The sequence below is a fragment of the Garra rufa genome, chromosome 15 (assembly GCF_049309525.1).
Source record: "Garra rufa chromosome 15, GarRuf1.0, whole genome shotgun sequence".
In the NCBI taxonomy this organism is placed as follows: Eukaryota; Metazoa; Chordata; class Actinopteri; order Cypriniformes; family Cyprinidae; genus Garra; species Garra rufa.
This window is the reverse complement of record NC_133375.1, coordinates 17,215,862-17,233,010: the sequence shown is the minus strand read 5'-3', so window position 1 is coordinate 17,233,010 and position 17,149 is coordinate 17,215,862. Positions and strand designations below refer to the sequence as shown.

General features: G+C 39.0%; 1 protein-coding gene across 2 annotated transcripts in view; it reads right to left on the bottom strand.

Moving 5' to 3' along the window:
• Positions 1–17,149, bottom strand: part of prickle2a (prickle homolog 2a) — a 71,336-nt gene that overhangs the window by 34,934 nt on the left and 19,253 nt on the right. Inside the window, exons 2-3 of one of the 2 annotated variants that reach the window (XM_073819306.1) lie at positions 10,998–11,152; positions 2,693–2,848 (exon numbers count right to left, since the gene is read on the bottom strand). In XM_073819306.1, the coding sequence (XP_073675407.1) occupies positions 2,693–2,824 (132 nt within the window). In that variant the 5' untranslated portion in view covers positions 2,825–2,848; positions 10,998–11,152. Of the gene's footprint in view, positions 1–2,692; positions 2,849–3,889; positions 4,047–10,997; positions 11,153–17,149 lie in introns of those variants that run through there. The other variant, XM_073819305.1, reaches the window with a different exon arrangement.

Sequence of the window (17,149 nt, the reverse complement as noted above, 5' to 3'; positions counted from 1 at the left end):
TAACCTGTTATATTGCAGTACATAAGATTTCACTTACCACATAAATAGAGTAATGACTGCGTGGACGATGGCGAATGATTTACAGATCCTGAGCATCACTAACAAGAATCTAAACTTGTAAAATATGTGGTAAGTACTGCCGCTGTAGTATAACGTTACACAGAGCACATGCAATTGCAAATCTCAGTGACTGAGATTGACTCGCATATTAATAGCGGCTCAGGCTCCGTTATTAAATACATATTTTTCTAGATGTGCGAGCAAATCAGAGCAGAGCTCATCATTATTATTCATGAACCTTCCAAATGAGGTAATAACAGACCATTTCATTCTAGGGAGAAATCCTAGGATTGAAAAGACAACATACAAGCATAGGTTGTGAATAAATGACTGTCACTAAAATAGGTCTGTGTCAGAACTTTTCTTTTAATTTAAATCACTTGTATAAGCAAATGTGTCCTAGTGCTCCATATGGTCTATACATCCTTGCTAACTTAAGGACATTTCCTTTCATTGTTCCTTGCTGGTGGAATGACTCACCTAACTCCATCTGGCCAGTAGAATGCCTCACAAGAAAACTCATCTCTTCCATGAAAAAAATCTCTATTTCTTTCGCTTTTTTCTTCTTTGCTTTTATGTTTCCTTAATTTCTTCCTGTCATAGCTTTTACTGTTTTGAATGACTGAAAACTTATATATAACAGGCACTTCTCGTTTTTATTACCATCTTATGATGAATCACAGTTGTTTTCCTCAACTGCAAGTTGCTTTGGATAAAAAAGTCTGCCAAATTAATAAATATACATGTAATGGTTGCTAAGCAGCTGTTAAGGTTCTCTGGGTTATTGCTAAGGTGTTACTATGCAGTTGCTAGGAAACCAGGGAAGGTTGCTAGGGTGTTGCTATGCAGCTGTTAAGGTCCTCTGGGTCATTGCTAAGGTGTTACTATGCAGTTGCTAGGGAACCTGGGGAGGTTGCTAGGGTGTTGCTATGCAGCTGTTAAGGTCCTCTGGGTTATTGCTAAGGTGTTACTATGCAGTTGCTAGGGAACCTGGGGAGGTTGCTAGGGTGTTGCTATATAGCTGTTAACGTCCTCTGGGTTATTGCTAAGGTGCTGCTATGTAGTTGCTAGTGTGTTGCTATGTGACTGCTACTCAGGGTGGTTGCTAGGGTGTTGCTATGTGGTTGATAAGTTACCTGATACAGATATGATAGCTTACCTGATAGCTTATTATGATACCAAAATTATAAATACAAGTTAAATGTCACAAATAACCAAATTCCAACCAATAGCACAAAAAGCAGGTTTCAGGTTTGTAGGTGTTCAGGTGCAGAAACTGAAGAGTCAAATGTAAAATAACATTGCATAGTTTTCATTAAATACAAGTTGATTCTTGTGGAAGCAACAAAAGTTATATGCTGCCAAGAACAATGAGTGATTTTTGCCTTTTCTCATTAATAACATACAGCAGCTGGTAAACACAGTCGCTTTAATGCACAAATCCAATGTAATGATCCACATCCAGTTTATTTCTCAACAGTTTAACTTTAAATGATACTTGCCAAAATGCATTTAATTTGTAAATCTAACCAATTGAAAATGAAAGCAAATGCGGGGAGCTAAAAGATTTCTTATTCTGAGGCTCCCTCTAGTGGGTTGCAATTGTCTTCTAAAGAGGTATTTTGTTGTGCCAATGTAAGTCTATGGAAAATGTTTGAATTTTAAATTATACGAAATCTGAAAAGACATAGCAACAAATTGCACATCAGGGCCAAGGTCCCTGCAGAGTTTGATGCTTGTATCATTAAAGTCCTAAGAGGGGATCAATTCAGACATTTTTGTCTCAGAAGATGAAGAAGAAGTGCTTTCAATAGTACAACAGTATGAATAAATAGTGTAACTTTCTCAAGCCAACCTAATGTTGTTTCAATTATCATGTTCCCCAATTTCATACTTCCAATTCAAACTGTAATTTACATGAATCTTTACATTAAAACATTAATCTCATAGCATTATTTAGGCAATTGAAATGGAATTGTAAACGTATTTGGAGAAAGGTTTAGATGGATTTTATCTGATTGGTATAACTGCACTATAGTGTATAGTGTTAATTAAAGTAATTAAAACATGTTAAAGAGTATGCAACTTTATTTTTTTTATAAATGATTATGAGAGGAGTGCCCTTTTTTCACTGGAGCACCTGCCCTTCAAAATGTCTGTGTGTGTGTGTGTCAGAGAGAGAGAGAGAGAGAGAGAGAGAGAGAGAGAAAGAGAGAAAAGAGGGAAAGAGAGACTTACAGGTTCATTCTGTGACATGAGCCATTTCCTTTCCATCTGCTCAACCATGAAATGTTCATCAGCAAATCAGATATGCTCAGCGATCCTCGTCTGGCTCTATGTCTCTCTTACAAGCACAAATAATGATATCTAAAGCTCTTCGAATAAATGTAATGAAACCTGTGAGAATATGTCCTTGTCATATTTCACTCTGAAATGGCGAGAGAAGCCAACTGCACGTCAACAAAATCAACAAATGATGACAAACGTCTACTTTTTATATTACAGTATTATTATAGTATTATTATCATATATAATACCAAAACCTGCCTTACGTTTTTTGCCTTTAGGATTGCTCAGTTGAAAATGACACACACTAAGTAGCAAACGCTGTTCCATGTTGACATGAACCTACCTGTTCAGGCTTGAGGCCAGGTGGCACCCAGGCATACTCCTCTAGTGCACAGCCAGAGTCATCATCAGAAGTTGAGTTCCTCTGGAAGTCAAACATGATTTTAGAGACTGTCCTCTCCATATCCAAAGCCATATCACCACTTCATATCATTAATCACTGCAGAAAGAAACAGACAGAAAGGAATTAGAACTGCAGATGTAGCACTTCACACACGTACTGATCCTGACATCACAGATACTTGCATGCATTACATTTTCATTTCACAAACACACATTCCTGTCGATATTCAGCGTGTGATGTTCAAGTAGCTGACCAATACTTAATAAATGTACGCACACTGACAGTGAGTACTGAAATCAATTGTACTAAAAATGCCTGCATGAAAATTCAACACCCCAACTATTTAGCTGATAATGATGGAACTCATCGAATGTAATCAAAACAAAACATTTAGACAAGTTTTCATTTAGACACATTATTTTGGTAAATAATGCTATTAATGGTCAGTTACAACAATCCTATGGTAATACAATTTATTCTGCATAAACTGCAAACAGTTTTAGACCAAATATGAATAAACTGGTTTTGTTGTATGAACATTACAAAATTCCAAACTACAATACACAGTACACAGACCATTTTGGAGATTACTGGAGCTGTATACAAGACAAAGCCATCTGAATGCATCAAAATATTTTTAAAAACATGATGGATGGTGCTGAGAGTAAACAAAACAATGTTTTTAATACTGAGGTTTTTATAAACATCTCTGCAGCAACATGTCAGCCATGCATAAAAAATCAACCCATGCTAAATTCAACGTCATTAAAACCCTTGATCATTCAAACACCTGCAAGCTTTCTCGCACATTACTCTCACATCACACATTATCTAATCTTATAACATACAAGACGACATTATGACATTTTGCACACAACATGAACCTTAATTTGGTCTTGGAAGAGTCAACAGGAATAACACGAAGAAAAGAAAGAATGAAAAAAGGGAAGAAAACCATACAGCTGCAATAATTTCCAATATCTTGCTATTAGATCAAATCCATGAACATAATACACTTCTTTACAAATCATACAGTAGAGATCATGTTTAACTCAGTATTGGAAGCCTGTTTCTATAATATCACTGTAAAGATACAACACTCATCTGTTTGACAATTCAAATCAAAGACGTACAGACCTGCATCTTCATATCAGCATCCAAAAAATAACCTGAGGGCTGAGAGAGCCAGAAATAGAGAGAAAAAAGAAAAGCGCAGTGCTAAAGCAACGCAAAAATAAATGCTTTTCTCTTTTATGTGTCATGCCTCATCCTTCGCTCTCACTCTGCGTGTGGATTTGACTGTTTCTGTGTGGGTGTGTGAGAAAGAAAGAAAGAAAGGGAGGGAGGGAGAGAGAGAGAGAGAGAGAGAGAGAGAGAGAGAGAGGGAGGGAGGCAGGAAAGAGATAATTTCTTATTTGTGTAAAAGGCAACATTAGCACAAGCTCTCAGCTGAAGGAATGATGTTGACCTTCATGTCTTTTTAGACTTTTTTATGACAATACTGCAGACATACAGCATATGTTTATTTTACACCTGTGCTCTTAGTATGCATAAATTTACCGTACGAGAAAAGACGTGAAAATAAATGTACAGTAAACAGCAATCAAGACTGAGGGCCAAAACACCAAGAAGTGTACATCTCGCCACATAAACATGCTAGTTAAACAGGGCAAGTTTGGTGAACAATCAGGTTTAAGCAAATAAATTGCATCACTGTGTCAAAGTTCCAACATTACATCAGAATAAACCTGTCTAGAGGTTTGAACATTAGCAGAGATGGGTGTGTAAAATCTCTGCAAAGCATATCCTTGCCATTTTTATATACACATCCTCTTCTGAAACACATTTTGGCTGGAAGTCTAAGACGTCACAGAGGTATACTATATATGCCATATCCAACTTTTGATGAAACAGGACAGGACTAAACAACAGCTGCTTTGCGTTCAGCTGCTGGCCAAGCATTTCCTTCTGTGTTTGTTTTCGGGTATATGTCTGGCCCGTGTTTTAAATGTTAAATCAATAAAACAATACAATTATTGTGAATATACTGATTTCATAAAACAAATCTGTGAACTCCGGAGTCGATGGCAGGAACACTAGCAAATCTATTTTCCTGTGGATCTCAAGCATTTCTGACCTGAGCAAAAACTGCATATAGGCTTTCAGTGACGATGATGAAGATGAGAATATAATTCAAACCCACACACTTGGCATCAGTCAGTGACGGTGAGTGGGCTCTCGACACATGACAGCGCCTCATAATACAGCTGTAATTACTGCTGCTGCATTTGAGTTGATAATTAAGCCTCAGTGATGGCTACACGTCACTATGTGTTAATGACAAAATGATACGCACTGGGCTTACTTTATATGCTCATGAAAGGTCCTTTTTCTAAAGAGCCCAGTTAATATTAAGCCGTCTTTAGTCCAATTTGTGGAAATCACAAGCATTTGTAGAGATGTTCAGCTATGCTAAATGCACCAATACTAGTAAACAAGTTCATCTATGGAAGATGTTGCTTTACAGTCGTATGGATATTAATAATAAAACAAATCACTAAAAACATAAGCAGAGCAGAACAGAAACAGAAACAATTTTGACCTCTAGATTTAAGATTTTTCACCTAGCTAGCAATAAAGAGTCCCATAGACGTGCATTGACAGAGAGTCTCAAACCATATCTACAGACAAATCGTAGCTTTAACATAATTTTAGGCATCATTTAATTGACTCTAAAGCAGACATAGCATTACATCAGCCTTTACAGCCTCCTTGTCATTGTACAGGAACACACAAAGATGTTTGAGCATTTGGAGAGCTCTCTCTTTGACCGTGAACACATTAATCATTCAAACTAACAGCAGGATGCTGGCTTTGTCTCTTTCCAGTGAACAGTGCTCATGCTCTGGTCGCCATGGAGCTCTCTGCAGTGACAAGTCTCCGTGGAAACCTTGTGCAGATCCAAGAGCAAAAAAGCATACCCACAACAGATTTATCAGTGAGAGAGTGTAAACCCATGCCCCTTAAATCATCACTCATATTCCTCTGCTTTCTATTTTACCCGCTCACTTTGTATCAGATTTGAACTACGCTCTGTCTCTGTGACATTTTGTTTTATAAAGAACACAAATCCTATTTCAGTACCACTGAGAATTATATTATTTTTCTTTGTAATTATAACGTACTCGATAACTAACGTAACCTCGATTCCCTGAGATACGGGAATGAGTACCTCGTCTTTGTCTTAAGACGCTATGGGGAAAAGCTCCTTTTTCTCCAAGACTGAAGCATTTTTCAATAACGCAGTGTAACTGCACAGCCATTGGTTCGTGCTGCGAATAAAAAAAGAACCTATGGCTTCGACTGAAGCGACGACTGAGTAATGCGGCTACAAAGCACGGCTAGCAACGCAGTACACATTTCTGTATCTCAGGAAATCGAGCTTACGTTAGTAACTGAGTATCTTCCCTGTTGATACTTCACTCATACTGCATCTTTTTCTTAAGACGCTATGGGGAACCAGTACAATCCCGCCATGCTATGCTAGAGGGATGACGAAAATCAGCCCTTGCACCATGGGAGCTAACAGGGGCCGTTAAATAACAGGGCCAGACTTGGCCCAACTAATGACCCTCCCAGGAAATTCGTACAGCCTCGGAACTCGTGCTGAGGGCTAAGAATGTCCCATGGGGCACTGTAAGCCCAAGGATGAGTATGCCAGCATAATAGCCTCCACTATCCCTTTGGATAGCCTCTGCTTCGTGACCGGAAGCCCTTTGGTACAGCCACCAAAGCATACAAACAGCTGCTCCACTTCCCTGAATGAAGCGGAGCACTTAATATGCCCTAACAGGGCAGAGAATGTTAGAATCTTGGTCTTGCTCTGAAGGAGGAAGCACCAAGAGAGTAATAATCTGAGAGAGCAGAGAGCATCTGCAGGTCACCCATACGTTTTACCGAAGCTAAAGCCAGTAGCAGAGTGGTCTTAAACATCAGAGGGCGAAGGTCAGTGGACTGTAGCGACTCAAAGGGGGGGCTCTTCAGGAGTGTGAGAAGCTACTATAGATGCTACATAGACCTTGAGCATGAAAGCAAAGCGACCCTTCTCCAACAGCTCTTGCAAGAAGGACAATATCAAAGAAATTTCACAGGAATTCAGGTCTGCGCCACGGGCAGTACACCAGGCAGAGAAAACAGACCATTAAAGTCTATAAAGCCATCTCGTGGATGGTGCTCTAGCCTGAGACATTGTATTTAGAACATTCTCTGGGAGGTTTACAGGCTCCCATCGAGAGGCCACAGGTGCAGAGCCCACAACTCAAGTTGGGGGTGCCATAACATCCTGTTCACCTGAGAAAGGAGGTCCCGTCTCAGGGGAATGGGCCACGGGGCTGCTGAGAGCAGCTGTGACAGATCTGCAAACCAGTGCTGGTTCCTCCAGAACTGGGACACTTAACAGGACTTTGTGTTTCTGATCCCTGATTCACCTGATAACCTGTGGGATCAGGGCCATCGGGGGAAATGCGTAACGAAGGAGGTCGGGCCAGTCGTGGGCCAACGCATCCTGGTCTTTCGTGAAATAAATTGGGCAGTCAGAGTTGTCTCCTGAGGCGGAGAGGTCGACTCTTGCCCTGCTGAAGATCTCCCATATTCTCTGAACCGTTTGAGAGTAGAGCATCCACCCCTCTGAGGGGACGTTGCACCGAGACAGCATATCTGAGTTGAGCCCATTCCAAAAGGCGCTTCACCAGAGTGAAGAGGCGCCATGAGGAGAGACCGCCCTGGCGGTTTATATAGGACAGCACTGTCATGCTGTCTGAGCAGACTGACGCGGTGACCCTTCAAGTCCGGCAGAAGGGTGTGAAGGCCCAAACATACTGCCAGCATTTCCAGGCAGTGGATGTAAAGGCGACCTTCTGTTTTCGACCAGTGGTTGGAAGCATCTGTCGAGAGCACCTTCCTTCTGCAGACCATGTCCAGGAGTACATACTGTTCCATCTACTGAAGGTCCTTCCAAGGGGCTAGGGCTGGTTCACCTTGATACAAAGGCGTCCTTGATGCCAGGTGTGGGACGGAACTTTTGGCTTCAGCCAATACTGAAGGGGCCGCATGCAACACAAGCCCAACTGAACTACTGGGGATGCATGAGGCAGCATGAGGGCGAGACGCTCCGACTTTGAATGAGGCCATAAGCTGCTGAATGGCCAGTGCTCGTTCTGACACAACTACTGCCCTCATTTGGGTGAAGTCAAGTACTGTTCCCAGGAATGATATCCGTTGGCTGAGAGACAGTGCGCTCTTGGCAAAATTGACCCTGAGTCCCAGGCACTCCAGGTGGCTGAGGAGAAAGGATGTGTGAGATATTAGCTCGTCCTCCAACTGACTCGCTCTGAGCTGGGGTAACCATTTCCACGGCTCCTTTTGCCAGCAAATTCCTCACCTCGGCAAACAGGACTTCTACGTCCTTGCTCTGAACTGAGGTGGAGGCCACTGAAGCAGGGGTCTTCGAGCGAACTGAAGTGTAAAGCCTTGTTTTATTATACCCAATACCCAGTTTGACACCCCAAGGATGGCCTGCCAGAGAAGCGGCGAATCAGCCAAGCAGAGAGAAGCTGGTTCAGCTTGATCCGCTGCAAAGGCGTATAAACGGCGAGAGGCATCGAGTTTCGTAGATAAGCAAAGAAAGTTGTCGCTGAAGGAGAAAATTACGAGATCCTATGGTGAAATTCCCGCTTATATAGATAGATGGCCCCACCCCTTCTGGCGGGCTTCATCACCATAAGCTTGTGCGGCTCCACTGCCGAGCCATTGGCTCAATTTTTATTCACTACACAAACTAATGGCTGTGCAGTTACACTGCCTTATTGAAAAATGCTTCAGTCTCAGAGAAAAAGGAGCTTTTCCCCATAGCGTCTTAGAACAAAGACACAGTACGAGTAAAGTTTCGATAGGGAACTGAACAAATATCCCTTGTATAACTGATAAAATAATGTTTTTCATTATGATTATAACATTTATTTAAATATCTTCTAGGTTTAACTGTCAGAGCCTATAGCATCATATAAACAGTCCTTTGAGGTATAATGTGGTTGTGCTTTGAAAGGCCTGAGTTCGAGTTCTATCTCAGGGATTTTGTGATTAAAAAGTTCCTACTTATATATAAATAAAAAAAATATTAGTTTTATGAGTATGGACAATTATATTACAACTACATGTCCCAAAGTAGAAACTTCAACAAAAGTAAATAAACGTGTGATTGCTGACAAAAACCACAGAAACAAAACTGAGGACACCGTGTAACACCCACCTAATGTTAAATGTTGTTCATGTTAATGTCCCTTTAAATCTGTTTTGTTGCATGTTTGAATGCTGTTTCATGAGCGTGCATGTACAGGAAGAGTAGGAGAGAAGTTGAGCTAAGATGTTCACGCTACCACTGTGCATTGTGTTCTATTCTGTTTTGTAGTGTCCACCAGAGTGTTTTTCCTTCTGTATTCTTTGTACAAAGCACAGTACAAAGTATATATAAAATATATATTGTATGCTCTTTCACATGTATGTGAAGATTGTTTTGTGCATGCTTGCTATTAAGACTGTCAGGACAACCAGTAAAACACTATGAGGTCTTTTGTTTCCTCTACGCCTTTTCACCTCTTTCACCCGGGCAGACTAACTCTGGCAGACGTGACAACCTGTGATTTTCAATGCATGAACACAGATATAAAATGATCTGTCAACATCAGAACTTCATGGGTTTTTAACCTTTATGTTATATCTATCTGTACCATAGCTCCACATGGAACTGCTAGAGGAACTGAAAAATCAGACTCTGCAAAGAACTTGACTTACAGTTGCAGCATGTCAACTGATTTCTGTGCCATAATATCACTAATCAGAGTCACAGTGGTGATTCTCCTAAAACAACACCACACAGTATGCTGCTATCATAGTTTATCTCTAAAAAAATAAAGAAGCTTAATGAATCTTAATGAATAATGGCTTAATGAATATTGGGAGCACATTATTTGTTCAGATGAGACCACATATAGACAAATTTGTTCAGTTCAAATGGGGTCCAGCATATTTTGCTGATTTTGCTTGGTGCACAGATCCGATCTTTCGACCATATAGTATATGTATATACTATACACCAACCAAAATTATAAATGCAACACTTTTGTTTTTGCCCACACTTTTTCATAAACTGAACTCAAAGATCTAAGACGTTTTCTATGTACACAAAAGGTGTCCGGGGGGTCAGAAAACCAGTCAGTATCTGGTGTGACCACCATTTTCCTCACGCAGTGCAACACATCTCCTTCGCATAGAGTTGATGAGGTTGTTGTTTGTGGCCTGTGGAACAGTCCACTTTTCATATCACATTCGTATCAGATTTATTTCTACATATAAATGAGGCCTGAAACCAAACTGAGAATATCTAAATCCATGTATTTTTCCTGCTTACACGTTTATGGGCCATATCCAAACTAAGTTCACTTGAACCATGCAGTTTTCTTCCATGGCAATGTGGTCCACAACAACCAATGGAAGATGTAGCTGCCATTAGATTCATCACTTGCAGAATGCCAATATCGCTTAACCTCTTCCCACTGAACTTTGGCGTTACTGTATTTTGTCAGTGTATGATTTTCTAATGTGCATTAGATGTTGTATAGTCAACGCAAGATAATAACACTTATATTTTATATTACAGCTGCATTATTAATTTAGCAAATGCTTTTATCCAAAGTAACTTACAAAAGAGGAACAAACTAAATTTGTCAAAAAGCCAACAATAATCATAATATACAATGCCAAGATTATTAGACAACTAGATTTGGAAGCGATCTAGAAGAGGCATAGAAGAAATAGATCTGTGTATTTGTGCAAGTGCATTGGTTTAGGGGTGTGGGTGGTTAAGTGCCTGTGAAAGGGGTGTGTCTTTAACTGCTTCTTGAAACATGTGATGTCTCAGCAGTTTGTGTGGAAGTTCGCAGCTCATTCCACCAATACGGGAACAGAGAGGCTGAAGGTTTTGAAAAGTGAAATCATAAGGGATGTGACATGGTTTCTAGACATGCTTCCATGTTCGGGACCATCTGAAGAGACAGAGTCCGTCTGGCTGGAAGGCCTTCTAGTAGAGCACTGCATTAGTCAAGTCTTGAAATGACAAGAGCTTGGACAAGGAGCTGTGCTATTTATTCTGAGGAAGAGTCTGATTTTTGTGACGTCATAAAGCACAAACCTGCATGACTGAGCCATTGTTAAAAAGCTCAGTTGGTCGTTGAATGCCTGCAGATTCCTTGATGCCCTGGGTGGTGTTGCAGACCCCAGTTGGACAGTGATGTTATAGGTTTGCAGGTATTACAAGGAGATGATGTTCCATCCAAGCAGAGAAATCTGAAAGGCATGCAAAGATACAAGCTGTGACAGTGGGATCATCAGGTTAAAATGATAGATAAAGCTGCATATCATCTGCATAGCGCATGTGCCTTTTTTATCATTCCCAGGGATTTGCGCCAAGTCAACTTACCTTTTTTTCTGTAACACTTTATAAAAATTAGATAGTGTCAAAGCTTCACAGTGATAAACAGAAAAATAGCATAATTAATTCATGGAAACTCAACTATGAAGACAGTTTAGATTCTGCTGTAAAGCAGCTCTTAAAAGGATCATTGGATGCCCATTTTTTTCACAAGCTGATATGAATCTTTAGGGTCTTAATGAAAAGTCTATAATTTAAAATTTCTCAATGGTAAGGTAAAACAATACTCTTATTACCTTGTCAAAATCAGCTCTTTTCACAGCAACCTGTTTTGTTGCATTTTCCTTTAAATGCACCCCCTCTCTTCTTTTGGTGTGGATCACAAATGATTTGTGCAAACATAGATGCAAAAACGAAAGTAACGCTAACCCTTGGTGTCTTCAGCAGCTCAAATGCTGCTATGTTCATTATTGAATCCAACAACAAAACACCTCAATCGCTTAGGAGCCTTTCTTGTCTACGTCACTGCTCCGGTGTCGAAACAATGGGGGTTGGACTGTTCACAGCTCACTCAGGGCGGGTCTAAGGTAAGATGGCCATGTCAATCAACTATCATGGGAGCGGCCTTGGTCTGTATGACATCCCACCGACAAGAAGCTGAGAATGGCTTGATTTGAAAATGGGAATATTATTTATAGAAATTAAAAAATACCACTGGGTGGAATTACTTTATTATTATAGGGTGGTTGTGTACACACACTGCCAACACACATTTTTGTTCAAACAACATGTGCATTGAGTTTTGCATCCAATGACCCCTTTAAAGACAATAGTGTCATTATTTGGATCAAGTCAGTTCAGTGTTTGAAATCACTGTTTCTCCTCTTGATTATTAAGCATAATCATCTGCAATATTTGCCACTGGTTATTTATTGTGAAAAAGTTTTTTTTTTTTTTTTTGCATTATCTTGCATTGGTAACAAGCCTTCGTGGTTGTGGTTGCCAGATGTTAATAGTTTAAATCCCCCAATCAGAGCTTTTTTGTCTTAAATCGATACATTTTCTGTCAGCGCTTTACTTAATAATCCAAACATGGCAACTATGCCACAGTGCTCTCTCTACAATACAGAAAATGAATGAGCTGAAAATACTGGCAAACATGTAAATTGGAGATTAGTGATCTCTACTGAGATATTCTAATCAAACAACAATTAAAAACATAATGCAGCCAGTCTGTTTGCTTTCAGACTGTTTGAAACCATGCAAGTTGACAATCTCTTGATTTGTGCTTATGTGAAAGTGCAATAATTCAGATGAAATATAAAATAAGTGTGCTTATATTTTTTGAGTAAAATATTTGCAGTCCCAAGTAGTTGTTTGAAGTTCATCAATTCTGACATGAGTACAATTCTGCTATAAACAGCTATACAAAAGGCTTTATAGACAGATAAGTTGAGAGTGATTTTGAAGGACCAGCATCACATCCTCTTGTACCACTGTTTGTAGAATTTATCTTCCAGGATCTGATAGTAGGTTTTAGGAGTTCATTTTTAGTCTCTCTGCAAGACAGACTTTTTAAGATACCAACAGCGGAAGAGGCAAGCCAGGCCCCGGGCAAGGACCTCTCCTCCTCCGCTGCCTCTGGTCTTTGAGACGTCCAGCCGAAACCGCTTCGCTCCCCTTCGTGAGACGGAACGCGACACTGTGATCATCAGAGGCTCCATCATCTGGCACGTGCTACTTTAGATAAAGGTAAGGTGCACATTCACTGTTTTCCTGGTGCTCATGTTCTCAGTGTTTTTGCGCAGATACCCGCAAATCTGAAGAATGATGAGAGCTGTCGTGCTACACGCGGGGGTGAATGACATCAAGCTGCAGCGGACTGAGATTCTGAAGAGGGACTTCAGAAGTCTGATCAAGACGGTTCACAGCACATTGCCCGCAATGAGGATCATCACGTCATTAATTAGAATCTTTTCTGGGAACATCCTAGGCTTTTTTGTGCCAATGGCCTGCACCCCAGCAGAGTCGGAGCAGAACTCCTATCGGACAACATCTCCAGGATGCTACGCTCCATATGACCCGTAAGCTAATTCTCAAATAACTGCTATGATGGCTCTTGTTCTGCCCACTTAAATGATAGAAGTACTTACGCTGTCCATTCTATAAAGATTGTGTCTGCTCTCCAAATAGTAAAGTCAAAATATAAATAATCCAATTGTGATCAAACAGGAAAAATGCAAAATAAATGCACAAAAAGCTTTGGCTCCTAAACATTAGATCACTTGCACCCAAAGGACCTCAGATGGTGCCAACCCTGAAACAACATACAGAACTACCATATTTTTACTATAAGTTTGATTGCAACATATAATCTTTGCTGTTAATAGTGTTCACTGTCTGTTTGATTACGTCATTTTTTACTGTACATTTCTGCCATATGTACATTAACTTGACAGTCACCATTGATAAGCTACATATTTTAATTTTTAATTTTCTGTAAAGCTGCTTTGCAACAATTTGTATTGTGAAAAGCACTATACAAATAAACTTGAATTGAACTGAACTGGTGTGAATAAACTCTGCAGGAAAATGGATCTTATGAGCCAGATTTGAGTATCCCTGATATAGGCTTATTTGCTGTCAGAGGCTGACTGAAAATGCTCCTTTCAGCCAAGTCCTCCTGATTCTGAAGTTGAGAGTGAGATTAAGGTGTGGTTGCGGAATTCAAGAGACAGAGCGGCTCGTTCAAAGGAGTGCTACCACCGTCTGCTGATTAGTTGAGAGACCTCAGGGGAAGAGTGAGCTTTGCCATTAAATACTTTAGCACACCAAAAGATTTTTTCAGCAGAGCCCTGGTGAAAAAACAGCTAATGTGGTTGTTCTGTTTCTAGTGTTGTGAGCATTTTGACACCTCTTAATATTAACTAGACTGTTGCGATTATATCCAATTTCATCTTTGCTTTTTCAACTCAAGAAGTGACAATTTGATATTGCTAATTAAGGACTAATACAGTGCAAGATCACTCTCATTTCAGAAGTCGTGGATTATTGCTAAAATGTTTTAAATATGTGTTAGTTTCTCACAACACCTAGTGTTTTCCTTCAAAAGGCCTTAATTGATCAACTCAACTTGTATGGAAGACTTTATCAGCTGTTAGGACTATAAATTAGCATTTCTAGACATTGCAAACTCTACTGGAGTAAGACAACACATGACAGGACCCACTCATTGTCATTATCATACTTTAGATTTAATATTATCAAATGGAATTGATTGGCAGAGCGATGATACATCATTATCTAGTTTTATGTATTCTCCATTTAGCTAAAACTGTAAACTACAAATTCATCTCCTTGTCTCAAATATGGTAGAACCATCACTTCTACCACAAAAGATTGCTTTGTAAATTATCTTACTGACTTAAGTACTGAGTCTCAATTCCTCAGTATATCCAACAGCTCAGAAAAGCTTGTAACAGAAACTATGGATTTTCTCTTTTCTAGCATGTCGCTCCTATACGCCTAAAGAAGAAGATTAAGAAAAACAATCAGACACTGTGGTATAACAAGCACATTCACACCCTAAAGAGAGCCGCCTAGAAAACGGAGAACAGCTGGAAGAAAACAAAACTAGAGGTATTTTATATTGCAGTGAAGCAAAGTGTTTCTTTGTTTACTTACTTTTCATTTCCTTTAGAAGAAGCAAATACAACCCCAGGTATTTATTGATACCAAATTCATGAAAAGAATCAACAGGTGCAGACATTTCCCAACAGCAGTAATGACTTTACATCCATTTCTTTACACCCAAGATTGATACCATCAGAGAGTAAATTACAACCATGCAGCCGTCAACTACAGTTTCGCATCAGTGCATTATAGGTATACCCTTACCAAAAACATGTATACTTCAAGTTTATTTTATTAAGTATACCTAAGTAAAGTTCAAATATATTTTTAAGTATACTTTATGTAGTAAGTATACAAATATCAGTGTACTAGTAGTATACTTTTAAGGGTACTATTTCACTACTCCTTGAGACTAAATTGGCCCACTTTCTAGTATATAAAAGTAAACTATTAAGTATACTTTAAGTATAACAGTAGTAAACTTTGAGTACACAACTAGTTTACATCTATGTTTCTAGTTTGTACTGAAATACTAAATGTGAACTTATAGGTGTACTAATAGTTTACTAATTAAATAAATTTTTATGCATTTTTAGTATAGTCTCAGTGAACTACTAATTCAGTAGTTCTATACTGCAAGAATACTCGTAAGTTTTCTTTAAGTGAACTTTACGTCATATTTTAAGTATACTACTATGTCCCTATTTAGGTATTAATTTGTATATATATTTTTATATGAATATCTGAACATACAAAACATCAAAAGAAAGAACAGGGTATTGTCAGGATTCAGACAAAACACACAAACAACGACGTAGTAAAACGAAAGGTATTTAATAAATCCAATGGTAAACTCAGGAAACACAGGAACACAGGGTGGTAACATCAAAGACCGACAAGGATTGGGGAGAAACACACACATTAAATAGACAGACTGAGGCTACGTTTACATTAATCCGGATACATTTGAAAATTGAGTTTTCATTTTAAAACGCTCTCCGTCCACACTAGCGTTTCCAAGCGTTTTCCAAAGGTTTCTCATCCACACTGAAACGTAGGAAAACATCGCCTTACTGCGTATGCGTAAAGCCTCCAAAATTATACAGACGTAATAAGTTTTCACGCAATTCTTCTGGCGGGATAATTTACGGAAATATCTCATCATCCACTGAGGCGTCTATATTGTGCTCATTCATATTTTATCTGAAAAGCAGTTGTCGTCATGTTTTGCAGGACAGAAAATTTTGTGAGTAAATTTTCCGTCATCATTTTAGGACTGTAATTTGAAGAGTGTACAAGGTAAATCTCTTTAGCAGCAGTGTGACAGTGAATAGCACAGGCACAATTACTGGTGTAAACATAGATATCTATTGGTACAATATGCGTCACATGACTATAAATATGCGTCATCGTTTTCAAAAGCCTCTGTTTTCACTGTCCACACTACAACGTGAAAACGGCGTTTTCTAATTTATCCACTTTGGCCGGAGTTTTTAGAAATAATCGTTTTCTGTGATAAAAATGGGGTTTTCGTGTAAATGAGAGGCCAAACCGCAGGGAAATATCTGCGTTTTCCCTTCGTGTAAACGGGGCCTGATTAACACAAGCTGGTGCATGCAATGAGGGAGAAACCAATGTACATAAAGCAGCGGGGGAGAATGATGGGAAAAACCAACTAAATAGTCCAGGGGTGTGACAGGTATCTGCTTGTTATTCTAGCTTCATGCATTCTTTTATAAACACTTGAATGTGGGTAAGTTTCATAAAAAAAAAAAATAATAATAATTAAACAACATTTTGAACAAAAAGCTAAAAAAAAAAGACTATTATAATTAAAATGTCAATCAACACCCCAAAGCTTGACAGTCATTATTACCTCTTGATGGGTCAGCATTTTATTCCATAACGTTCCACAGTTTTCCATATCTATGGTTTTGATACTGTTTTATGTCTGACGATTGTGTTAGATTACATGTGGAAGCATCTGTTGTTTCGGTTTCTTCTTCACTTGTGTTTTGGAAATTCTGTACAGAAGATGTGTAATAGAGCCTCTAGCGTATAACAATGAAAACAAGTATAAGTCAAGTATACTAAAATGTCATTTTAAGTATATTTCTGAGAAGTATATGAAGCACATTTCTAAGTACATAAAAAGTAGATTGAAAGTATACTTTCCTATTTTGTTTAAAAGAAGTATACTAATAGCACACTTGAATAAACTTCTTTTTCATAAGGGTACAAATATATCTAAATAACAACGTGCTCTCATAGTGACAAAT